At 41.8% G+C, this 21,245-nt stretch overlaps 1 protein-coding gene across 2 annotated transcripts; it reads right to left on the reverse strand.

Annotated features, from left to right (window-relative positions):
- Nucleotides 1-598: 598 nt before the first annotated feature.
- Nucleotides 599-21,245, reverse strand: atp2a1l (ATPase sarcoplasmic/endoplasmic reticulum Ca2+ transporting 1, like). 2 transcript variants are annotated; one of them, XM_077502980.1, is made up of 23 exons: nt 21,212-21,245; nt 14,204-14,221; nt 13,475-13,557; nt 11,897-12,001; nt 9,765-9,903; nt 6,971-7,051; nt 6,483-6,568; nt 6,109-6,406; nt 5,727-5,893; nt 5,570-5,658; nt 5,282-5,384; nt 5,069-5,200; nt 4,866-4,982; nt 4,573-4,791; nt 4,371-4,482; nt 4,073-4,296; nt 3,775-3,995; nt 3,473-3,675; nt 3,313-3,398; nt 3,101-3,234; nt 2,899-3,016; nt 2,629-2,746; nt 599-1,284 (listed from the first exon to the last, which is right to left on the reverse strand). In XM_077502980.1, the coding sequence occupies exons 5-23, from the start codon at nt 9,850-9,852 to the stop codon at nt 1,268-1,270; spliced, it is 2,613 nt and encodes an 870-aa protein (XP_077359106.1). In that variant the 5' UTR covers nt 9,853-9,903; nt 11,897-12,001; nt 13,475-13,557; nt 14,204-14,221; nt 21,212-21,245; the 3' UTR covers nt 599-1,267. The 2 variants fall into 2 exon arrangements, with proteins under 2 accessions (XP_077359106.1, XP_077359105.1); XM_077502979.1 differs by lacking the exon at nt 21,212-21,245 and adding an exon at nt 14,653-16,246.

Raw genomic sequence — 21,245 nt, forward strand, 5'->3', positions numbered from 1 at the left:
TTGTTTTGTTTTTTAATATAAAGTTTACCTACCACAGGTGTTTGTTGTCTTTCTCACCTTTTCAGGATGAGCGAAGCTGGAACAGCCTACATTGTAGGCAATGTCCTACAACATTGCCAAAAATCGCGAAAAAAAGAAAAAAAATCCACATGGCGTCTATAAATCATGTGATTTGGATTTAACCAATGACAGACCTAGTAGCATCGCCACTTGCAACGCTGCATAACTTTTCACTGATAACACATTTTTAAAAGTTTGATGATTTTGTTCATGATTGAACTCAAGTATTTCACTGTTGTATTCTACTTTTTTTGTTTGTTCTCAGAATAAATTGGTGATTTAAAAAATTATTTTACTCATGGACAGCAGAATTTCAGGAATTTGATTAGAGAAAACATGGGCTCAGAACAGAGCTCTAACAATTTGTTAAATTTATCTAAATAAAAGAGATCAACGAAGACAAAATGTGATTCCTCACTAATCAAATCTTAAGACAATATTTGACTCATTTCTCAAGCCTGGATGATTGTAAACGGGTTAATAATAATAATAACATTAAAAAGCAATACAAATATGTTCAGCAATACAGATACACGAGTTTGTCATCATCATTTTATTTCATCTCATCGCGTAAACAATATATAAGACCAAAAGTGTTGAGACTGCGTGGACATGCCCAAGTTCCGACGTGTGTCAACAGACCACTGACTGCAGCTAGCCTATAGAGCAGAAGCCCCGGCCGCTGGATGGATGAATGGATGGATGTTGGCTTTTCTGCCCTTCATGAAGTCATTAATGCAACCCTACAGCACACTGTGCAGAGCTCGCCCTGAAGCAGGGCGCCTGCATGAGGCAGTAAAGACTAAAAGAGTAAAAGTCAAGAGCTGAAAAATCTATCATAGGAAAATGGACAGAGGACACAAAAACACAACAGCTGAGAATATCCAAGTTTAACAAAAAAAAAGTCACTTTTAATACATCATTTATTAGAATAAAATCTTAAATACTTTGATACTGAATTTACAGGGACAGCTCCCTTTTTTTAAAATTTAAATATCCTTTCCTTATATAGAGGCTATTTTTATATAGGTTTTTGAGACATTTTGTTGATTTTTTTTGCACATTTCCCTGTATTTTATCTTCTCTCCTCTGTTGGTTGGTTCAGTTGGGCCTCATGGTTGTGATGCTCCTTTCTCTCGTTCTCTCTCTTTGCTCTTCTCCAACTGTTTCTATCCAACCCTTTTAAGATCTCCTTCTTCTAAATCTCTTATTTAGCTTCTGTACCTGTCGAGAGAAAATGAATCAGTCACAAATGGGGAAAGGAACTGAAGAAAATTGGGGGGGGGGAGGAAGAAAAAAGACAAGCTTTGTGAATGTTTTTTGGGAAAGTTTCCCAAAAAAACGCACGGAATCAAAGCGCGGGAAAAAATAAAATAAAATAAATCCAGTGCATTCTCCAATGCATTATATGATTGGGGATCAATGTGAATTTTTTATTTTATTTTTTTTTCCACATCAAATCTAATAAAAGCAAGCGACTTAGGCCTGAAAACGTGTATGACACATAAAGCTTTTTCTAATAATAATTATGTCCATCATTAAAAATGAAAGCAACTTTAGCCACTATTGAAGATCTAATCTAGAAAGCTGTATAAAAATTACAAACAATTCCAGTGGTACCTCAACCTAAGAGTGACCCGACTTACAAGGTTGTTTTTTTTTTGTCTTGAGTTGTGACCAAATATTTGGCGTTACGAGTGCTGGACTAGTGAACAATATTATTTAAAAAAAAAAAAAAGAAAAAAAAAGAAAAAGAAAAGTAAGTTGCTGCTGCCAGCTGTTTATTGCCAATCAGATTAAACAAATAAATACATATAAAGATAAACAGAATTCTATTACTTAAAAAATATGCTCGCTAAATTCTAACACAATGTACAAGCCCTAAGACGGGCTAACGAAACTAGTATCACTGTTGCGATAATTAGAAACCTTAAAACAGCTTTTTGAACACAAGCAGCCAAAGCAAACAACAACCCTCGTAGACACGTATTATTTATTCTCTGCGAAAAACAGCTAATGTTATTGAGCTTAGTGTGACTGTCTTCCACTGTCCATCATCTAGACAAGTGTTTTGAGTTACCACTGTATTGAAAAACACTACAGAGCAAGCGTTGCTAATCGGCTCTAGTGCAAATGCGGAGAACTAAAACGAGCTGAACTCACCACGGAAATCACTACTCACTGATGTCATGTGACATCAGTAATGCGCACAAAACACATGGCTCCAAATACATATAAAGAGTACAGTAGGCAAACTGCACATGCCTGATGGATGTGCATGAGGACATATGGGACGAAACACTGACATGCAGTAAAACAAAAACTACTTGCAGTATTTGGGTGATTTATAGTACCTTACTTTAGTTACAGGCTAACGGTGATGGTGGACTGAATTAGCCTGGAAATCAACAGAAAGGGTTAATGTGATAAAGAATGGAGGGTGAATGGTATGATTCATATGATTGAACCTGCAGGATGGGATCACAATTTGTTAATGGTGTTAAAAAATCTTCAAGTAAAACCTTGAAATCAGGGGATCAGAAAGGCGCAATTCACAAAAATACTTACACTCAACGTAGTTACGGGCAACAAACTTCAGCACCTCGTCAATCAAGATAACGGGGAAGGAAAGTTTGAGGACCATAACCCACTGTTCTACAGTCAGATGGGTCAACTTGAAGATCATCTGAGGAATTGTTTAAGAGTCAGTGATGCAGCATGGAAAGAACGCAAGTCGCCGCAACGGCGATAGTATCAAAAACTCAAATATAGAAATAATCCCTTCAAGATGACCAAGGGGGAAAGGAATTGAGTGTCTGTCTGCATCAATGAACTTACGGGCAGAGGGTCAACATAGATGATCATGAAGTGCAGGGACATGGAGAGGCTCATGGCGGCGATAAGCCAGAAGTTGCTCCATGGGGGCATGCGGATCAGGGACTGGTTCTCAGACAAGCTAGAGAAAAACAAAAAAGAATGAATGAATTGCCTTCCGCAGAGCCGCTGGCTGTTCACACTCCTCCTATATTGATGGAAGTACCTGTTGAGAGCGTTGCACATCTCAATGGTGACCAGGACGGACAGAGCCATGGTCATGGGAGGAGAGGCCTCAAAGATTTCACACTCAACGCCGGTGAAGTCTTCGTTCTCATCGTGGCACTGCATGAAGTGGGACTGAGGGGAGGAGAATTTGGGGTTCAATGCGTGTCTGAACATGAAGGCTTGCCACATGATCAAGAGACGAACACCTACCAACTGGTGGTAGTTGACTCCAGGACCGGTGCTGTCGTACAGGAACCACCAGGCAGCACCGCCAACGGTAGCAGCGCCGACGTATCCTGCAGGAAGGCTCCAGTGTGGGTAAAAACAAAAACATTTCAACGAAAGAGCACGATCTCTATAAGCCACGTACCACCGATGGCCATGTATCTGAAGAAGAGCCAGCCAGAGATCAGGGGCTCCTTGGGGGAACGTGGTGGTTTGCCCATGATGTCCAGATCAGGGGGGTTGAAGCCCAGAGCGGTGGCGGGCAGACCGTCAGTCACCAGGTTGACCCACAAAAGTTGCACAGGGATCAGAGCTTCGGGCAGACCCAGAGCGGCAGTCAGGAAGATACTGGTAAGACAAACAAAGTAATAATTGTGTTGGACCACCAAAGATGCAAACAATGGCGGCCAATTGGCGAGAGTCGGTTTTCCCGATGACCTTGCTTACCAGACGACCTCACCCACATTGGAGGAGATGAGGTAGCGAATGAACTGCTTCATGTTGTTGTAGATAGCTCTGCCCTCCTCAACAGCAGCCACAATGGAAGAGAAGTTGTCGTCAGCCAGGACCATCTCAGAGGCAGACTTGGCAACGGCAGTGCCAGAGCCCATGGCGATGCCAATCTCGGCCTTCTTCAAGGCGGGGGCATCATTCACACCATCGCCGGTCTACGGTTGGACCACAAGTCGGTGTTAGTTGTCTGGTTGAGTTTCGTCATTATCGTCATGTTTGGTGGACTTCTTACCATGGCAGTAATGTCATCATAACCCTGCAGGAACTCAACAATCTTGGACTTGTGGGACGGCTCCACACGGGCAAAGCAACAAGCTCGACGGACAGCCTCGGATTGCTCATGGGTGGGCAGGTCGTCAAACTCGCGTCCGGTGTAGGCCTTGCTTTCCACATCCTCGTCCTCGCTAAAGATGCCAATGCGACGGCAGATGGCGATGGCGGTTCCCTTGTTGTCACCTGAAGATTGACAGGATATAAGTTAGGGACGGTCACGGGCGTGATATTTACAGACAATCCAACCGAATACGAACCAGTGATCATAATGACACGGATTCCGGCAGCTCTGCACAGCTCGATGGAGCCAGTCACCTCCTTACGAGGGGGATCCAGCATTCCCACGCAGCCAACAAAGGTCAGGTCAGTCTGTGAAGAAAGGGTGACAAGGATGAGAGAGAGGGTTCAGACCTTGTAAATCTTAGATACATCTGACTTGCAAGGTCATCGAGCTCTCACCTCATATTCGGCAAACTTGGTGGAGTCCTCCAAGTTCATCTCCTCGGGCTTCAGAGGGTTGTCGCAGGTGGCCAGGGCCAGGCAACGCAGGGTGTCACGGCCGGTACCCCAGTCCCTGATCACGGTCATGATCTTCTCCCTGATGGCGTTGGTCAGGGGGACGCGGGTGGTGCCAACGCGGACGTACATGCACCTGTCGATCACGCCTTCAGGGGCACCCTGTGGTGGCAGGTTGTTTTGATGCCCCCGCGCTAGGGAAGTTGAAACATTTCGCTCGACAGAAAGGCACCGACCTTCACAAACATCTTGGCACCGCCGTCACCCTTGGTGGGTGTGCAGTACACGGACATGGATTTCCTGTCGCGGGAGAACTCCAGAGTGAAGTTCTTCCTCATGAGCTGCTTGATGACCTGTAGAGCAGAAAATATTAGAATTCTCCAAGCAGTAAAAATGAATTTTCAAGGGTATCGACGCAGTACCACGAGAGGACTCTTACAGAACAGCAAGCGTTGGCCCTCTCAATTCTGGACAGGTTCTTCACATTGGAGTTGAACACGTTCATCTTCTCAACCAGGCAGCACAGGGCGGTCTCGGTGGCCTCACCAACCTTCTCATAGATCTTCTTAGACTGGGGAGACAGAAGGCGGGGATCTTTGCTGATCTTCCACGTCACGTAGCGAGAATGAAGGAAGGGAATAGTGGGCCTTACCTCATTGTAGTCCAGAGAGGAGTCATTGCACAGGGCGCAAATGGTGGAGAGCTCCACAAGACCATCGTAGGCGCTGCAGTTGGTCTTTGCACCAGCCTGGGAACTGCACACCAAGGAAGAATAAATCAGAGATATGTTTTATATTTAATTGATGGTTTCTATAATTGTGATGCGATAGTGGCTCATTTAGTGCCATTGACTGATATAAACGTCAAAAATACATTTGACTGACCGAGGTACCTTACATTGTACAACCTAAGAAATTCTGGTTAAGAATTGACAACTTACACCTCGCCCTCAGGGGTGTACTTGGATCCGGAGATATCGAAGGCGTCAAGGTCAACGTGGCTGCCCTCGACGTTCTTGACAACAAACATCTGCAGAAGAGGAACTCGTCAGGCGTCACATCCCGCTATGGCCTCAATGACTTTCCCAGTGGACCCACCTTGGTCACACACATCTGGTTGGTGGTGAGGGTGCCAGTCTTGTCGGAGCAGATGACAGAGGTGCAGCCAAGGGTCTCCACAGAGGGCAGGCTTCTGACGATGGCGTTCTTCTTGGCCATACGACGGGTTCCGAGGGCCAGGCAGGTGGTGATGACAGCGGGCAGACCTGAGACATGTAGGAGGACCTTGTTTGTTTTTTTGTTTAAGTTTTGTTACAAAGTATTGTGAGGTTTAACTTGTTGGATACTGTATCTTATCTTTTACGTAAATAACAATACTGATACTGTTTTCTTATCCAATATTTTCAACGTTTGAAATACCGCAGGAGAAACTTGTGAGCACGGCAAACCGGACACAGACTTTCCCACGTGTTTGTCTCACCCTCGGGGATGGCGGCCACAGCCAAGGCGACGGCGATCTTGAAGTAGTAGACGGCACCGCGGATCCAAGAGCCTCCGTGGACGGGGTCGTTGAAGTGGCCGATGTTGATGGCCCAGACGGCGACGCAGATCAGAGAGATGACCTTGGACAGCTGCTCGCCGAACTCATCCAGCTTGGCCTGCAGAGGGGTCTTCTCCTGCTCGGTGGCGGCCATCTGGTCGCGGATCTTGCCGATCTCGGTGGAGACTCCGGTGGCTACGGCCACGCCGATGGCCTTGCCGGCGGCGATGTTGGTGCCCTATGGTAGAGGGGAGATGAAGCGGAGGACTGGGAAGAAGGGACGGAAGAAATGATGGCAGTGAGAGGAAGCTTACAGAGAATAGCATGTTCTTCTTGTCCTGGTTGACGGCTCTGGGGTCAGGGACAGACTCGGTGTGCTTGATCACACTGACGGACTCACCTGACAGAGGAAATGGACATGTGCTATGAAACCTACCATTGGATTTTTGGGAAAAGACACAAATGGGTGAGGATAATCTGTACAGGTGAACTTTTGAGCTTTAACATTTTTATGTCCAACTAATCAAATTTTCAATAATTTTTGCACATCTTGCTGATCTCTAACAAAGAGCTAAATGGCAAAATGTGGTTGATCCATGAGTCAACCAATACATTTCCAAAGATGTTTGTGAACCAGGAAATGTATTGGTTCATTCACAGAGTGTCATCAACAGTTTCCAACAGAGATACACAGAGACTGGAATGGCATAGAAGTGGACGTTTCCTGAAATTTTCATGGACCAAAGAGCTTTTGTGATTTTGCAAGTACATCCTGTTATTATAGTTATGAACGTCAGCTTACCAGTGAGGATGGACTGGTCAACACGCAGAGTGGTGGACTTGATGGAAACAAGCCTGATGTCAGCGGGGACTTTGTCACCAACTGGGAATCACATATAATAAATGGTTAACATCTGTTTCATTTTTAGTTCTTCCGATTTGCCTTTAGGATGCAAAACAATAAATCAGCCTCTACATTAGGTACACTTGCACTATCCATGATCTACTCCATAAGTGCTGTATAATAATGATTTCTCCTATATTACTAATGGTGTGAGAGTTAGTATGTCTGCCAGGACAATAAGTAACAACTATTTCAATGCCTCTACCGATTCACACAATTCAAACTCCCAAATATTCACACTATTCTGGACCTTAGGAATGACTTCACACAATCCATAAATTCCCCACTCTCACATTTTTCATATAAAATTTCCAATTGTTCACAATAAAATACCCCAAATGAACCACATTCTACATATTTACCACCTCCTCCTCCTCCTCCCACATTTTTTGACTGATCCAAACCATTCCAACTTGGACATCTTGGGAACTATTGCCATTCCCAGAATTCCCTTTTTTTTTTAAATAGCAAAATTCCCAAATTAAGACATAATAAACATATTTGTCTCCTCCTCACATATTTATCAACCGATTCAATCTATTCTACAGCATTTCAGCTCATTTTCTAGTTAGTTAGTCCAGTTATTATTACTTTTGTGACCAAAAGTGGACAGAATTATATATATATATATATATATATATATATATATTTTTTTTTTTTCCAACAATATTACTTCCATATTATTAACATTATGAGAAAAATTACATTGCATGAATTTCTCAGTTAAATTCATTAAACTACGGTAATTCCGGCATATGTGTAGCCGTTATATAAATATTTAGTGGAGCTACAGTCCTGGTATTACATTTGAACAATATGTCCAGTATACTATTGTATTGGATTGTACAGGTGTACCTAAGGTGTCTAGGGACACTGACTGCGTGAATATGATGACCTTCTGCAAGAACATTAATTATTTTCACACCCCATAATATTCACGTGACTGTAAGGGAGACCCTTGTAGCATTTCTATACTTGATCCATGGATTTCATAAGGGTGCGGAGGGTAAACCGATGCCTGGCGAGAATGAAGCGCAATGGGGGGGAAGGGGGGGAAGTTGGCTTGTCAGCCAGAGGGGCAACAGGTGTACGTGGACAAGGGAGGGGAGAAGAGGTGCGGCAGGTGCTCGCCAGGGTATTTATACTTTGTGATTTTGTTTTCCTCCACTCAGCATGTTTTCACAGCCCAGCGGCAGCTCCGGCAGCCCTTGCTTGGCATTTCCTTAAAAAGACATGACGATAGGCCTTCTGTTTTCACCAGGCAGTCCAATTCGTGCGTCTGTTGATAGGCGCTTTATTATTGTGGAGCTGATTGTAATATTTTGATTTTGGTCACTCTAATAAGATCTGATCAAACAGAAACAAAAACAAAAGGGGGGAAATGCTCAGTTTTGAATGAAACTGACAAAGGGGGGTAGTTAGTTAACATGTTTACTATAGTGGTTGCATCCAACTGGGAGCTTTTTCAAATATTTTGAAGACGAATGAAAATACCACTGAGAGATGTTTCTAATACTTTAATTTTAATCTTTCTAATGAAGTTCAATCATGGCTCCAGGCTGCCGCTAAATGATTACATTTTGCCCCTAAAATTTGAAACATTGCAACTACATTTTTCATTTACTCGCACATGTGACTAATAATTTTTTTTTTTTTTTTTTTTTTCTAATTCTTGAATTTTTTGTTGTTGCTGACAAACCTCCACGCAGTGAAAATGTGAATACCGGTATTTACTTTGCAAGTTGATTTGTGATTTCGTGCGCCGGTCTAAATTTTGGATTGCGCTCCTAAAATCTCAGGTTAGGGGCCACTGTCGAATTACTACAACTTTTTAAGAAAAGAACAATAAAAACTGTCAGACAGGTATTTATTAAACTGGTTGCATAATACTGAGAGCTGTTTCTAATATTTGGATAAACCTAATAAGACCTCTCACCATAATACTTTTCACACTTTCTGTCAATCAAAAGTGAGCATTATTATTATTATTATTATTATTATTATTATTATTATTATTATCCATCCATCCATTTTCTTGACCGCTTATTCCTCACGAGGGTTGCGGGGGGTGCTGGAGCCTATCACAGCTGGCTTTGGGCAGTAGGCAGGGTTACACCCTGGACTGGTTGCCAGCCAATCGCAGGGCACACATAGACGGACACGCATCCACACTCACAAGCACACCTAGGGACGATTCGGAGCGCCCAATTAACCTGCCATGCATGTCTTTGGAATGTGGGAGGTGACCGGAGTACCCGGAGAAGACCCGCGCAGGAGAACATGCAAACTCTACTCGAGTCCTCAGTACTGGGAGGCGGACGTGCTAAGCACTCAACCACCGTGGCACCCATTATTATTATTATTATTACTATTATTATTATTATTATTATTATTATTATTATTATTATTATTATTTAAGTGTGGCACTGGTATGTAGTGAAGAGCCAAGGCACATATTTTAGAATACAAAAATTTGACAGACACCACCAACAAAAAATGTTACAAGTGGATTACGTCATCTCGTGGACGAGCATTTAATTGTTGTGCCTGTCACTATATGTCACTGGTATAGATAGATGAACTATGTACACTATTTGTAGTAAATAATGATGTGAGGTTGGCTCACTTCCTGTGGCTGAGGTGTTATCGTTTCTCCACGATATCTCCCAAAAAGAAAGTGATGACGTCTTACCAGACACTTCCACGATGTCTCCAGGGACAATTTCTCTGGCCTTGATCCTCTGCACGCTCTTCCTGTCAGAACGGTAGACTTTGCCCATCTCAGGCTCGTACTCCTTGAGAGCCTCGATGGCATCCTCAGCATTACGCTCCTGCGGGGCACACACATATTAGTCTAATAAAAAGAATTTAAAAAAATGAGGGTGGGTCAGCCACTGGGATGTCAACGCGGCCGAGTCGGATATAAACAAAGCTGCGGGTCCTGCGCGAGCTTTCATTCGTCACGCATTGTTCTGCGGCTGACAATGAAGAATGATAAATGCTCCCATTCAGAAAAAAGCCTTGGCATGGGCGTGACGACGTTCCGCCGCTGACAAATGCCTGACAGCGGTGCCAAGCACTTAGCCCAGCGTGCCTGCAGAGGTGTTTGAATAGCAGCACAATAGGAATCAGCAAATACCAAATTGTACAACATCTGCCTTACGCACGGGGGCTTAACACATTTAGTAGACAACTTGTTTAAAAAAAAAAAAAAAGAAAAGAAAACAGCCAGCATTAATAGAGTGCTTGTATGTTGACTTTTCAATTTCGGTGAACTCACCGGGCATAACGTTCAACAGCTAAAACATGTATTTCTATTCGGGAATGCAAGTAAAAGGAATGTTTTTTGGCCAACCATAAATTTGAAGATTGTAGGATAACAATTTAAACATATATGGTAGTTGGCATTATAAACATAACATTGAGTTGGTGATATAACACATTTTTCAAGTAGTTTACTCCACTCCAAATATTGGTTTGGTTTGGTTTGTTGAACATAAATATAAAATACAAGTTTAAGTTAAAAAAGGAGAAAAGCAAACGCATTTTTGTCAATAGTATCATAAGTTACATGTTCAAAAGGAGTAGGAAGAAGTACAAAAACGCATCTAGTCCTACTCCCTAATACTTCTATCATGATAATATACTAATAAATTATTCATACTAACATAAAAATTAAACAACAGGAAATAAATAAAACATCTTTATCTTAAGTGGACAGATCTATTGGTATGAGTTTTAAGTCCTTATCTATTACATATACGCAAAGAAGAGAGAGAGAGCGAAAGTAAAGCCCTACGTATACAATCCAATAAATTACCCAAATTTAAGTGTTTCGTATTAGTTCTTATGTTTGTTAACTTTAATTTTAAATAATGCTATATTATGGATGAAGCAAATGCATGAGTAACACGCCTGCAAAAGACAACGAGCTCCACTACAGAAAACCCCCCAAAACGATTTATTATTGGTCTCCATTTTCATAATGATAATAATACTAATTTTGCACCAAGAGAATCACTGCTTATGTACAGTTCAGTAATACTTAACTTTTGCTAACATTAGCATTTCATCTTTGAGATTTGTTTGTTAGTCAACAAAAAACGTTCTTTACAATAATACATTCTATTTACCTCCCTACTACTCTAAACACGGATTAATATTGTATTTGTTGAATAATTTAAGCAACAAAATCCACCATTTTTAGTCATCCCAGGGAGCGGACATTTTGTTACTTGCTGTCGACTTGAAATGACATCATAGTTGCTCAGGGCTCAGATAACAACTTTCACTACCTCCATTTGAAAACTGATATTTGTACTTTATACTCCTTGATTTTTCAAAATAAGCAGGTTACTTTTTTCGACGCCTGATAATGTTGACATGATGTTAAAACAAAAAAAAACAAAAAAAAGATGTAAATAGAGAGAGGTAATGTCAACAGCGGTACAGCTTTTTCCCATTAAAATTTTGTATTTTTTTTTAAATCAGTAGTTTTTAGCTTTTGCCACTGCAGCCAATGCAACATTAAGACAGCTCTTATTTTGTTTCCCTGTTTGTGACATATAAAGTGACATGTGTGACATTGTTTATGTACGTTGTGCTAAATGGTGCAACCACACCGTCCCAAGCAGCCAAAAGCTATTTTAAACCTCGCCGCTGCAAAAGTAATAGAGTTCCAGGTTGGGCATAAAGCGGGCCTGCCCAAGGTAACCGGAGCTCATCCGCGTGCCTTCTGACATCACCGTAACGGGATCGGCGTGTTATTGCCCAATGTGCCAGCCAGGCACCCCCAAACCCCTCCCGTCCATCCATCGCACTGACCTGCCACACTCCGACCACAGCATTAGCGATGAGGATGAGGAGGATGACGAAGGGCTCAACGAAGGCGGTGACGGTCTCTTCACCTTCCTCGAACCAAGCCAGAACCTTGAAGGACAAAGAGAGGGTCAATCATAGTTGAGCAAGGGTTCTAAAACTGTGGGTCTGGGGTGCAAACTGAATCTCAATTAAGGGGAATAAAATACTGTGAGCTATTTCATTTAAATGAGAGGTGTCCAAAGTCCAGCCCGTAAGCCATTAGAGGCCCGCTGATTCTAATAGGACTGGTGCATATTGTAATGATATTAAATATTCAAAATGCAATGAGAAAAATATAAAACCTTGAAAGATTTTTAAATAAAAAGGTAAAGAAGACCCACAAGTCACATCAACAACTACGCTTTTTATTTTATTTTGTTTAATTTAAAAAAAGAATTAAAATTTGTCCAACATTACAAGATACAAAATATTTTTAGATTAAATATTTTTGTTAAATATTACAATACATCAGGATTTTGTTATTCTTATTTCACAGTCATAATATTTCTTCAAATTATTGAATTTTAATTACAATATTTAATAAAAAAAATTTTTTTTAAAGTCACCAAGACTTAGATTGATTTTTAAAATTTTTTTTTAACTGCTTAGCATATTGGTTTTAGTATGTTCCATAAAAACATGGTGAATTGACATTGAATTGTTTCATCGTTAAAAAAAAAAAAAAAAAATCAATCTGTCTTTGAATTTCAATTTGATTATCAAAAAAAAAAAAAAAAAAGTCATACCAATATAAAAAATAAATGCCTTAGAAATTGACTGGTAAAACATTTCAGTGTTAGAAATTTGATGGTAAGAACTCCAATTCAAACTTCGATGGCACCGATATACTTCCATACGGGCCACCCTCTTCCATTTTTTTTTGCACATGGCCCTCAGTGGAACTAGTTTGCCAAGTGATTTACAGAGAGGATATTACTGCACTTCAGTGATGATTGAAAACATTAGTCGTGTAATAAACGTTTAATAAATGAGTAATAAAAATGACACATTATCATCGTATGGCAGGTGGGATCATAATTGGGTGACATCATTGATATTAATTGGATCTGGACGCCCTTGCAACTTAGAGCCCGTCGTTCCTTCCTTGAGTCCTGACCTTTCCCGAAGGATTCAGTTTCTCTCCTCAGCTTCAGCCTGCACTTAAAATAACCCCCCCCCCCCCCCCCAACCCCACCAACCTCCTCCCTCTCTCAGCCCCCCTCTTCACTTTCCTGACCCCCAACCATCCCTCTCGCCCCTCAATATTCGCCTTCTAAGGCCATCATGACAGCTGGCGGTGAAAGCCGGCTGCCGGAATTAATACACCTCCTCCTACGACACGCAATTTGTCTCAAGTTGTCATCTTCCGAAATACACTGAGGGGTCTTGGAAGACGAAGCAGAGAGGTTGGGGAGGGGGGAAGGTGGGGGTGAGTTTCAAGAAGTCTTGACAGGACTTTTAGTCCCTCACACCAATGTGAGTTTTAGAGTCTGGATTTAAAATGACGGACATGGTTGGGCAGCGTGTCCGGTGTTTACTTACAAAAGAGATGCAGGCGGCCAAGAGCAGGATTCTGACCAACAAGTCCTCAAACTGCTCAACAATCAGCTCCCAGATGCTCTTGCCTAAGATGTGCAAAGAAAGGACAAATCCACCATGTATTTGCATGTAAAAGTCTTGAATCGTGAGGATCGTGCAGTCAACCACTAAAATGAAGTAAAGAAGAACCCGCAGAGTTTGAATCAAGGCAACTGGACTCTTCTTGTGAAGACCTTGTACCTGCAATCCAAAATCCAAAAGGCCTCTTTGCGTTGAAATCTCAAGTGTTGAGTCTTTGGTTTTAGAACTAAGGAAGCCGAAGGATCTAAAAAAACAAATGATTTTAAGTGTGAAATCGCTGGTTTTAGAACGGAATAAGTCTTTAGGATCAATGATCCAAAGGGCTCCTTCAGTTTTAGATTTTAAGTTTGTGATCTTTGGTTTTAGAACCCAAGAAGCCTTTAGGATCAGTGATACAAAGGACTTCTTCAGTTTTAGATTTTAAGTGTGAAATTTCTGGTTTAGAACTGAAGAAGCCTTTTGAATCAATGGGAAAACTACACTTCAAAGTTTTTTGGACTTAAGGCGAAACGTCTTCATCAAACAAGAAGAGTCCAGTTGCCTCAATTGAACCCTTTGTGTTCACCATGACCTGGATCATTATGAATCGAAGATGAATGTCACTTGAGTGCTACTGAGAGGTGTTTTGAGGGTGGGCTTTAAAACACTTACCCTCCTCAGCAGGCAGCTCTGGAGGAGAAGGAGAAGAGGAGAAAAAAACAAAACAGTTCAGTGATTCAGCTTAATGCGTACAAACGTTTGTTGACTCCAAAGAGTAACGCAAGCAGTCCACAATAATTAGTCATTGATGGTCAATCATGTTACGTATCATTTAACCCTAAACCATCCAAGGGCCGCCCCTTTGAACCCTGCCTAAAATTATCTGAGCTCCCCGGCCCATATATCAGCCAGGAAGCTTCTTGAGCCTGTCACCTGTCTCTCTCGCTCTTCAGCCATCTTCTTTGGCTATCTTTAAATAGCCCCTCAAAGCCCTCAAAGATCTCTGCTTCTCAATGTCTCGCTGCGTGTCAAGCAGCTGTCGCAAGGCCTCGCTAAAAAAGCCATCGCCATGCAAGCCGAGACTCTCCCCCCAATCTCTTGCGGAGTCAACACAGTCTTACCGTTGAAGCCATACTTGTCCAGATTCTTTTTGAACTGGTCGGGGGTCAGACCCGAGTGCTCGTTCACGCCGAAGTGAGCCAGGCATTCTGCCGGGATCTTGGTGTGTGCGTTCTCCATCCTGATGGGATAGATAAGGGACGGGCCGTACGACGGTTCCTGTCCGCGCTCTCTTGTTGGGTCTACTCGTCTACAAGTGTCTGCACCCTTGATCCACCAGCCTCGCCCTTAAGTGGCACCCTCCGATTCAGGAGTGCTGGTCTGACAGAAAGAGCGAATAAGTGCATACTTGCTCAGGGTTTTATACCACCTAAAGGGTTCTGGGATTGGTGGACACCCCCTGCCGGCACACGCCTTCGCATACCAACATGGGGGGCGCACATGGTGACTGGGAGGGCTCGCGTTGGCAAGGGGTGTGGCGTGAGGTGGAGCGATAAGGAGGAGGTGAGACAGGAACAGGGGGTACTACAAGGAGGCTTGGATTTTGGGAAAGGAGGTGAAGCGGTTGTGGTGGGTCGGAGAGGGGGTGTCACTGTAGATGAAAATGGGATCTGTTTTTGGAACATGCATGGTCAGTGGAATAAGACGAAGAGAGAAGGTGAGAGAGCGACATAGGGGATCATGAAGCAGGAAGGGTTTTTTTTTTTCAGGGTGGTGGGTGGGGGGCGGCGTTCATTGAGTGACAGCTCAACTGGTTTCTGCTGAGGAAGTTAAGGGAGGTTGGAGACGTGTTAGGGACAAAACGTGGAGATGCATGAAGCCCAACTTTTTCAGTCAAACCTAGTGTTTCTGAAGGTACATATTTGTCATTAAGAAACATCACAAACGTATACATTACTCAAAAGAAGTCAGTGATTTGGGGATTCCGTGGGAAATTTTGGGATGAACCAAAAATGCACTACAACCCCTTCAGATGAGGTCTTTCAAATGTTCAGTGGACCTCTTCGGATCCTGGTTTTTATTGAGGGAGTTCCCTCTTCTTTGTCATCCAAGTGAGGTGACCGGGAACTACTTGGAGAAAAGGTAGTTCGAACACACCTGTAGCATGGAATACCAACCTTAACGAATGGATATTACTATTAATCCTTCACAGCAGCAATATTTCATGCAACTGGCCACCAATGAAGTTTAGAGACTACATGAAGATGTTCAAGAATTTTGGTGCACCGTGACTTTTTTTTTCAATGTAAAATATGTGCCTTGGCTCTGTAAAGGCTCCGTCATACTTTATATGAACGTGGCATATGAGAAGAAAGTGTGCAGCCAGATGGTGAATACATAGGAGCAAGAATGTCGAGAGCAAAGCCGGCATGAGACGCACTGATTGATAGATGTAGGGGATCAAATTATATTTCACTTTTTTTTCTGTTATGAGCAGTCAGGACACACAGACGCTCTCACACTGAGACTCACGATGGCCTCTTCCGGCAGAGTCACTGCGCTGAATTGGCCACAACATTAGGTACAGCTGCATAACTCAATTATATCCAGAGTTGGATAGAAAATAGGCCTTTACTGTGGTTAAAAAAAAAAAAATGCTAACAATAGCTATCGTATTCTATTTTTCAATTTTGATAGCTAGCTAGTTAGCGAGCTAGATAGCGAAATAGATAGTTAGACAGCTCGTGATACTGGAGCTACCTAGCTACCTAGCTAGTAGATAGCTAGACAGCCAGACAGCCAGATAGATAGAGAATGCAGGTGCAATCCAATGAAGTGTCTTGTGTGTGGGCAACACACTGGTGGAGGGAAAAGCAGATGAAAGGTTGATTTACTATTTGTTTAAACAGCACTAAAGTGTCGTAAACAGGCGGATGGGGGCTCGTTCGGTTCAGGAAGGGGGGGTTCGAGGGTTCTTCGAGCTGGGGCTACAAGTCAATAAGAAGACATCAGGTGTCAGACGTCATACTACACCAGCCATTTTTGTTTTTTTTTTGGTCCACCATTTAGATTGTTTTAAGTAGTAATTACATGGTAAATTCCAGAATTGGAGGACAATTTGGGTTAGTACCATTAACAAAAAAAAAAAAAAAAAGACTAATAACTATTTATTTTTCATGTTTTTCAAGTCATAAACGATCATTTGATTCTTCTTCAACCATCAATTGTACAAACTTATATACTGTTATTTACATACTCATGTACTGTATATTTTGCTTCGTTTGGCATACCCTTGTGTACAGATACTTAGACCCATGAAAAGCATATTTCATAAATCTTGTAAAATGAAATAAAAACTTTGAATTTTATTTGTGTACTAATTGCATTTTTGCATTACCCAAATTAGCATTGCAAATCTATGCTAATTTTTTACTTTTGGCCTCAGTACAAGTTAGCTGCTATGCTAACTTATCCAAAACAAATTTGGCAATACAATGAATAAAAGAAAAACTTTGCTAATGAGTTTTTGTGATATTACGTGTAACAGGTTTGAGATGGTTTTAGTGACAAACTCCATGACATTTTGAAAAAAAACAAAAAACAAATAGAAGAGAGGACTTAGCTTCAGAGTAATTAACTTGATGACATAATTCCTGTTGAGTTATGGAGCTCACCTTTTTGTCTCCTCATCAGAACCAATGAACTTGAGAATGAACTGAGAAAGCTGAGTACAATTTAAAGTTTTATTTTCATTATTTCTTTTATAATTACATATATAATTATATTAAATTTGAAAACTTATTTGAAATAGAACTGTACAGCCAAGCTATTGTTCAAATGTAGTATGTATTTGATATGAGTAATTGATGTATTCAGATATAAAGTACGTTTGTGATTGGTGAAGTACAAATGCATTTTATATCATTACATTTTATACCTCGTTGAGTGGCATATGATGTAGCTAACTAGCTAGCTACTTTAATCATCATGTAGCTGGCTAGCTACTGTAGATACTTTAACCCTCCTGTAGCTCGTTAGCAGGATAGATCCTTTAATCATAAATTAATGTGCCAGATTATATTGTTTCAGATGTATTTTTGTGACCAATTTGAAGTCTTTTGTCCATGCGCGTTTGGCTAGTTGCTCGTCAGCTGTTGTACAAGCGTTCTGACCTCTGAGATTTTGGTGGGGCTGCGATCAGGGTCGGCCTGTCAGTGTCTCCCTCAGGGCGGCGCAGTGACATTTAACTCAATATCCCAGAAGGATAGTGTTTCCCTACCCCCCTTACTCGACTCCCCGCACCCCCCTTCCATCTTCAAGCCGCTACACGGTGCAAGCTGGGACACCCGTGGGGGCGCAACATGCCAGGACATCTTGCCAGGTCTGAGGGATTACCGTGTGCCACCTTAACCCCAACCGCCAAACCCTCCCAGCCCTTCCATCATTTGTGAACACTCTCCGTGTTGCCAGTTCTGAACAAGTGTTAAGTAGTGTGGGTGGTTGGAGGCAAGGGGGGTGGCGCAGTTGCGTGCGCGACTACGCGGTTACGCAACTCAAGAGCATCTCTGCTGACTTGCACAAGCAAAATGAGAGGGACAAGGAGACACTTTCAGAGGCATAGGAGATATACACAGGTAGCAAAAGCGCTTAGCACCTTGCTTCCATTTCAAAATAGCCGATCACTGTGAAGCAGGATTGTCTGACATGTAGTAGACTGGACTTCAGTAACACACTTCAGAGTGTAAATGTCTCCCATTACCCCAAGATGGGAATGACTTCTTGAAGAGGAACAAGGACAGGGCTGCCACTCACTCATGACTACATTCAATGTGATGGTGAGTTAGCCTAGTGTGAACAGTACTGTGAAGTGTCGCTTTTCATGTTCCCAATACACCAAGCAAGGTCCGTGAAGGCATGCTTGGAGGACTTTGGTGCTGAAGAACTCGAGATTATTGACCCACATAACCTAACCTCAAATCCATGACACATTTTAGTTGGACTAGAACAGGAGATTGTGAGCCATGCAGGCCCTACAGAGATCAAATTTCTCAACTTGGGGTAGAGGGAGACTACGGCGATACAGGCTGGAAAAAAAAAGTGGGTATACACTTTTAATTTTAATTTTTATTATTTTACTGCTCGGCTAGGAAGGAAAAGTTCTAAGTAAAGAAGGAACTATGGAAACTAGTAAGTGGAACAGAGGGAAGGAAGGAAAAAGGGTCAATTAAGAAGGAAGGAAGGAAGGAAGGAAGGAAGGAAAACATGAAAAGCAGGAAGAAAAAAAGGAAAAGGAGGATGTAAGGAAGGAAGGAGAGAAAGAAAGGAAAAGGAGGATGTAAGGAAGGAGGAAGGAAGGAAAAGCATGAAGGAAGAAAGGAAAAGCAGGATGTAAGGAAGGAAGGAAAGACAGAAAGAAGAAAAGGAGGAGGTAAGGAAGGAAGGAAGGAAGGAAGAGGGCATGGGAAGTAGGAAAAAAAAAGAAAAACAGAAAGCAAGCGTGAAAGGGAGTGAAAGAAAGAGCGCAAGAAAGACAGCGTAAGAAAGCAAGAGCGAAAGAGAAAAAGAGCAAAATAAAGAGCGAAAGAAAAGAAAGAGAGCGAAAGAAAGAGCAAACGAAAGAGTGAAAGTGTGAAAGAGTGAAAGAGTGAAAGAGCGAAAGAAAGAAAGAAAGAAAGAAAGAAAGAAAGAAAGAAAGAAAGAAAGACAGTTTTAACAAACGGAGCATCCATCCATCCATTTTCTTGACCGCTTATTCCTCACAAGAGTCGCGGGGGGTGCTGTAGCCTATCTCAGCTGGCTCTGGGCAGTAGGACACCCTGGACTGGGTGCCAGCCAATCGCAGACAAACAGAACAAATCAGAATAAAAAGAAGGGCAGAGAAGGAAGGTGAGAAGGCGAGAAGACCGGAAGGATGCCTGGAAAAAAATGGAATAAGTAAATGTGATCAAATGGATAAAGGTGTCTTGAAGGGGCGCTGCCTATTGAGTGACATCAGAAGCTGCAGTTAGTCTGCGAGCGTTTTCATTTTTGTGTTTGAGCATGACCAGGAAGACTTCACTGACTGCGCTGCAGCTGCAAACCAAATGGGCCAGCAGAATTATTTGGCCAGCGCCAACGTCAAACTGAAAGACGCGAGCGGCCGAGCGCTTTTGACAGTGAGGACATAATTAGTAGCGGGCAATAAGGCAATGGATAAAGGAGCTGCAGTGTCCGTGTTAGCCGGGTACGTTTTACAGCATTAGCTAATAGTAATAATAGAAGTGGCAGCTGAGTCTGTGAATCCAAGATTCCTCGGCAGATAAAAATAGAGCAGGTGACACTGTGCTGCTGCATGGCATGGCACAACAGCAGCTTTACACACGTTTTGCTTATTAATACATCCGAGGAGCACCATTAGGAGAAAACACAACTCAAAAAACAAAAATGTTAAGGACAGCGAGCTTTTGGTGGAAATTCCAAGGACCAAGCTAAAATGTACTATAATTTTTACAGGTGCACTAAATTTGAGCGTCTCCATGTTCTACATTTCATTAATTTTACCACAGCTTTCTGTTTTCTAACGAGAAGCTGCAAGGAGAAATTCACAAAAGCTGGACATTACATTACATTTGCATTTCTTTTGTACAGTGAATTTGAAAGAAGAAAAATGAAAGCAGGAAGTATTTTAAGCTCAGCCTAGTTTTTGCTGAAGATTATTGCTGTGTCAAATCCTCTTCAATCCTGCTTTTTACGTCAACAGAAAACAATGGCTATAGGTTCATTTTATAATCTACATGTTATGGTATAATTAGTGATGTATAATGTGAGGCAATAAGTTTGTTAGTTTTGATTTGTTTACTGTAAACAGTACTTTTGTCTCTCAATATATTGTCAGCCAAGCAAAACAAACTACGGGGACAGTTGTTAAAAACAAACCATTTTCGATTCCCATTGCTATTAGGAGCCCAGAATGTAAAGTTTGCGGTATCGAAGCGACCACATTGGGCCCCAGGGGTCCCCCGCAGGTTGTTCGCACCATTCCTCACACTTAAGGCGGCAATATAGAAGACGCGAGGGACGTGACGGGAAAGCAACACCGGTGGTCAAAAGCAACTTGACACGTTACAACAAAATAAGCCTCTTTAAAAAAAAAAAAAAAAAAAAAAAAAAAAAAAAAAAAGAAGAAGAAGAAGAAGAAGAAGAATTGACACTTAAATCATTTCATCCATTCATTTTCTATACTATTTATCCTCACTAGCTGAGTTGGGACCTATCAGGGAACACAGTGGACTGGCTGCCAGCCAATCACAGGACACAAACAAACAAATTCAGAAGTAGACTACACACAGGAAAGCCTATTCATTAGCCTCTCTATGGTGTTTGCCATTTTGTGTTAGCATGAAGCTAGCAATCTTTTGTAAAATGTTTTAATAACTCGGCACAACAAAAAATGACTTATCCGAACATAAAATCGTTTCTCTCTTCTTTTTTTTTCTTTTCTCCAACTTAAATACTGTATCACTAGTACCAAGAATAAGGAGGGGGTGGAACACATTATGTCACATGCTGTTGTTTAAGAGTTAGCAAGTTGGTTTGATTTTCTGGTTTCAACACAGTCATGTTACTGCAGCTTTGATAATGTAAACTGACTAGCGAAAAATGCTAAATTTGCTAATGAGAACAGAAAAAAGTACAACTTACCTGTATGTTTTCAAATGTACTACTAGTGAATGAA

Source organism: Festucalex cinctus, chromosome 17 (assembly GCF_051991245.1).
Source record: "Festucalex cinctus isolate MCC-2025b chromosome 17, RoL_Fcin_1.0, whole genome shotgun sequence".
NCBI classification, from domain to species: domain Eukaryota; kingdom Metazoa; phylum Chordata; class Actinopteri; order Syngnathiformes; family Syngnathidae; genus Festucalex; species Festucalex cinctus.

What these genes read in the sequence shown, in the direction of transcription:
- atp2a1l (XM_077502979.1), bottom strand. Translation starts at nt 14,770, where the DNA reads ATGGAGAACGCACACACCAAGATCCCGGCAGAATGCCTGGCTCACTTC. An exon ending in ACCAGATGTGTGTGACCAAG is followed by an intron (nt 5,659 to 5,726) that starts GTGGGTCCACTG and finishes CCTCTTCTGCAG; the next exon opens with ATGTTTGTTGTCAAGAACGT. An exon ending in CCGTGTCATTATGATCACTG is followed by an intron (nt 4,297 to 4,370) that starts GTTCGTATTCGG and finishes GTCAATCTTCAG; the next exon opens with GTGACAACAAGGGAACCGCC.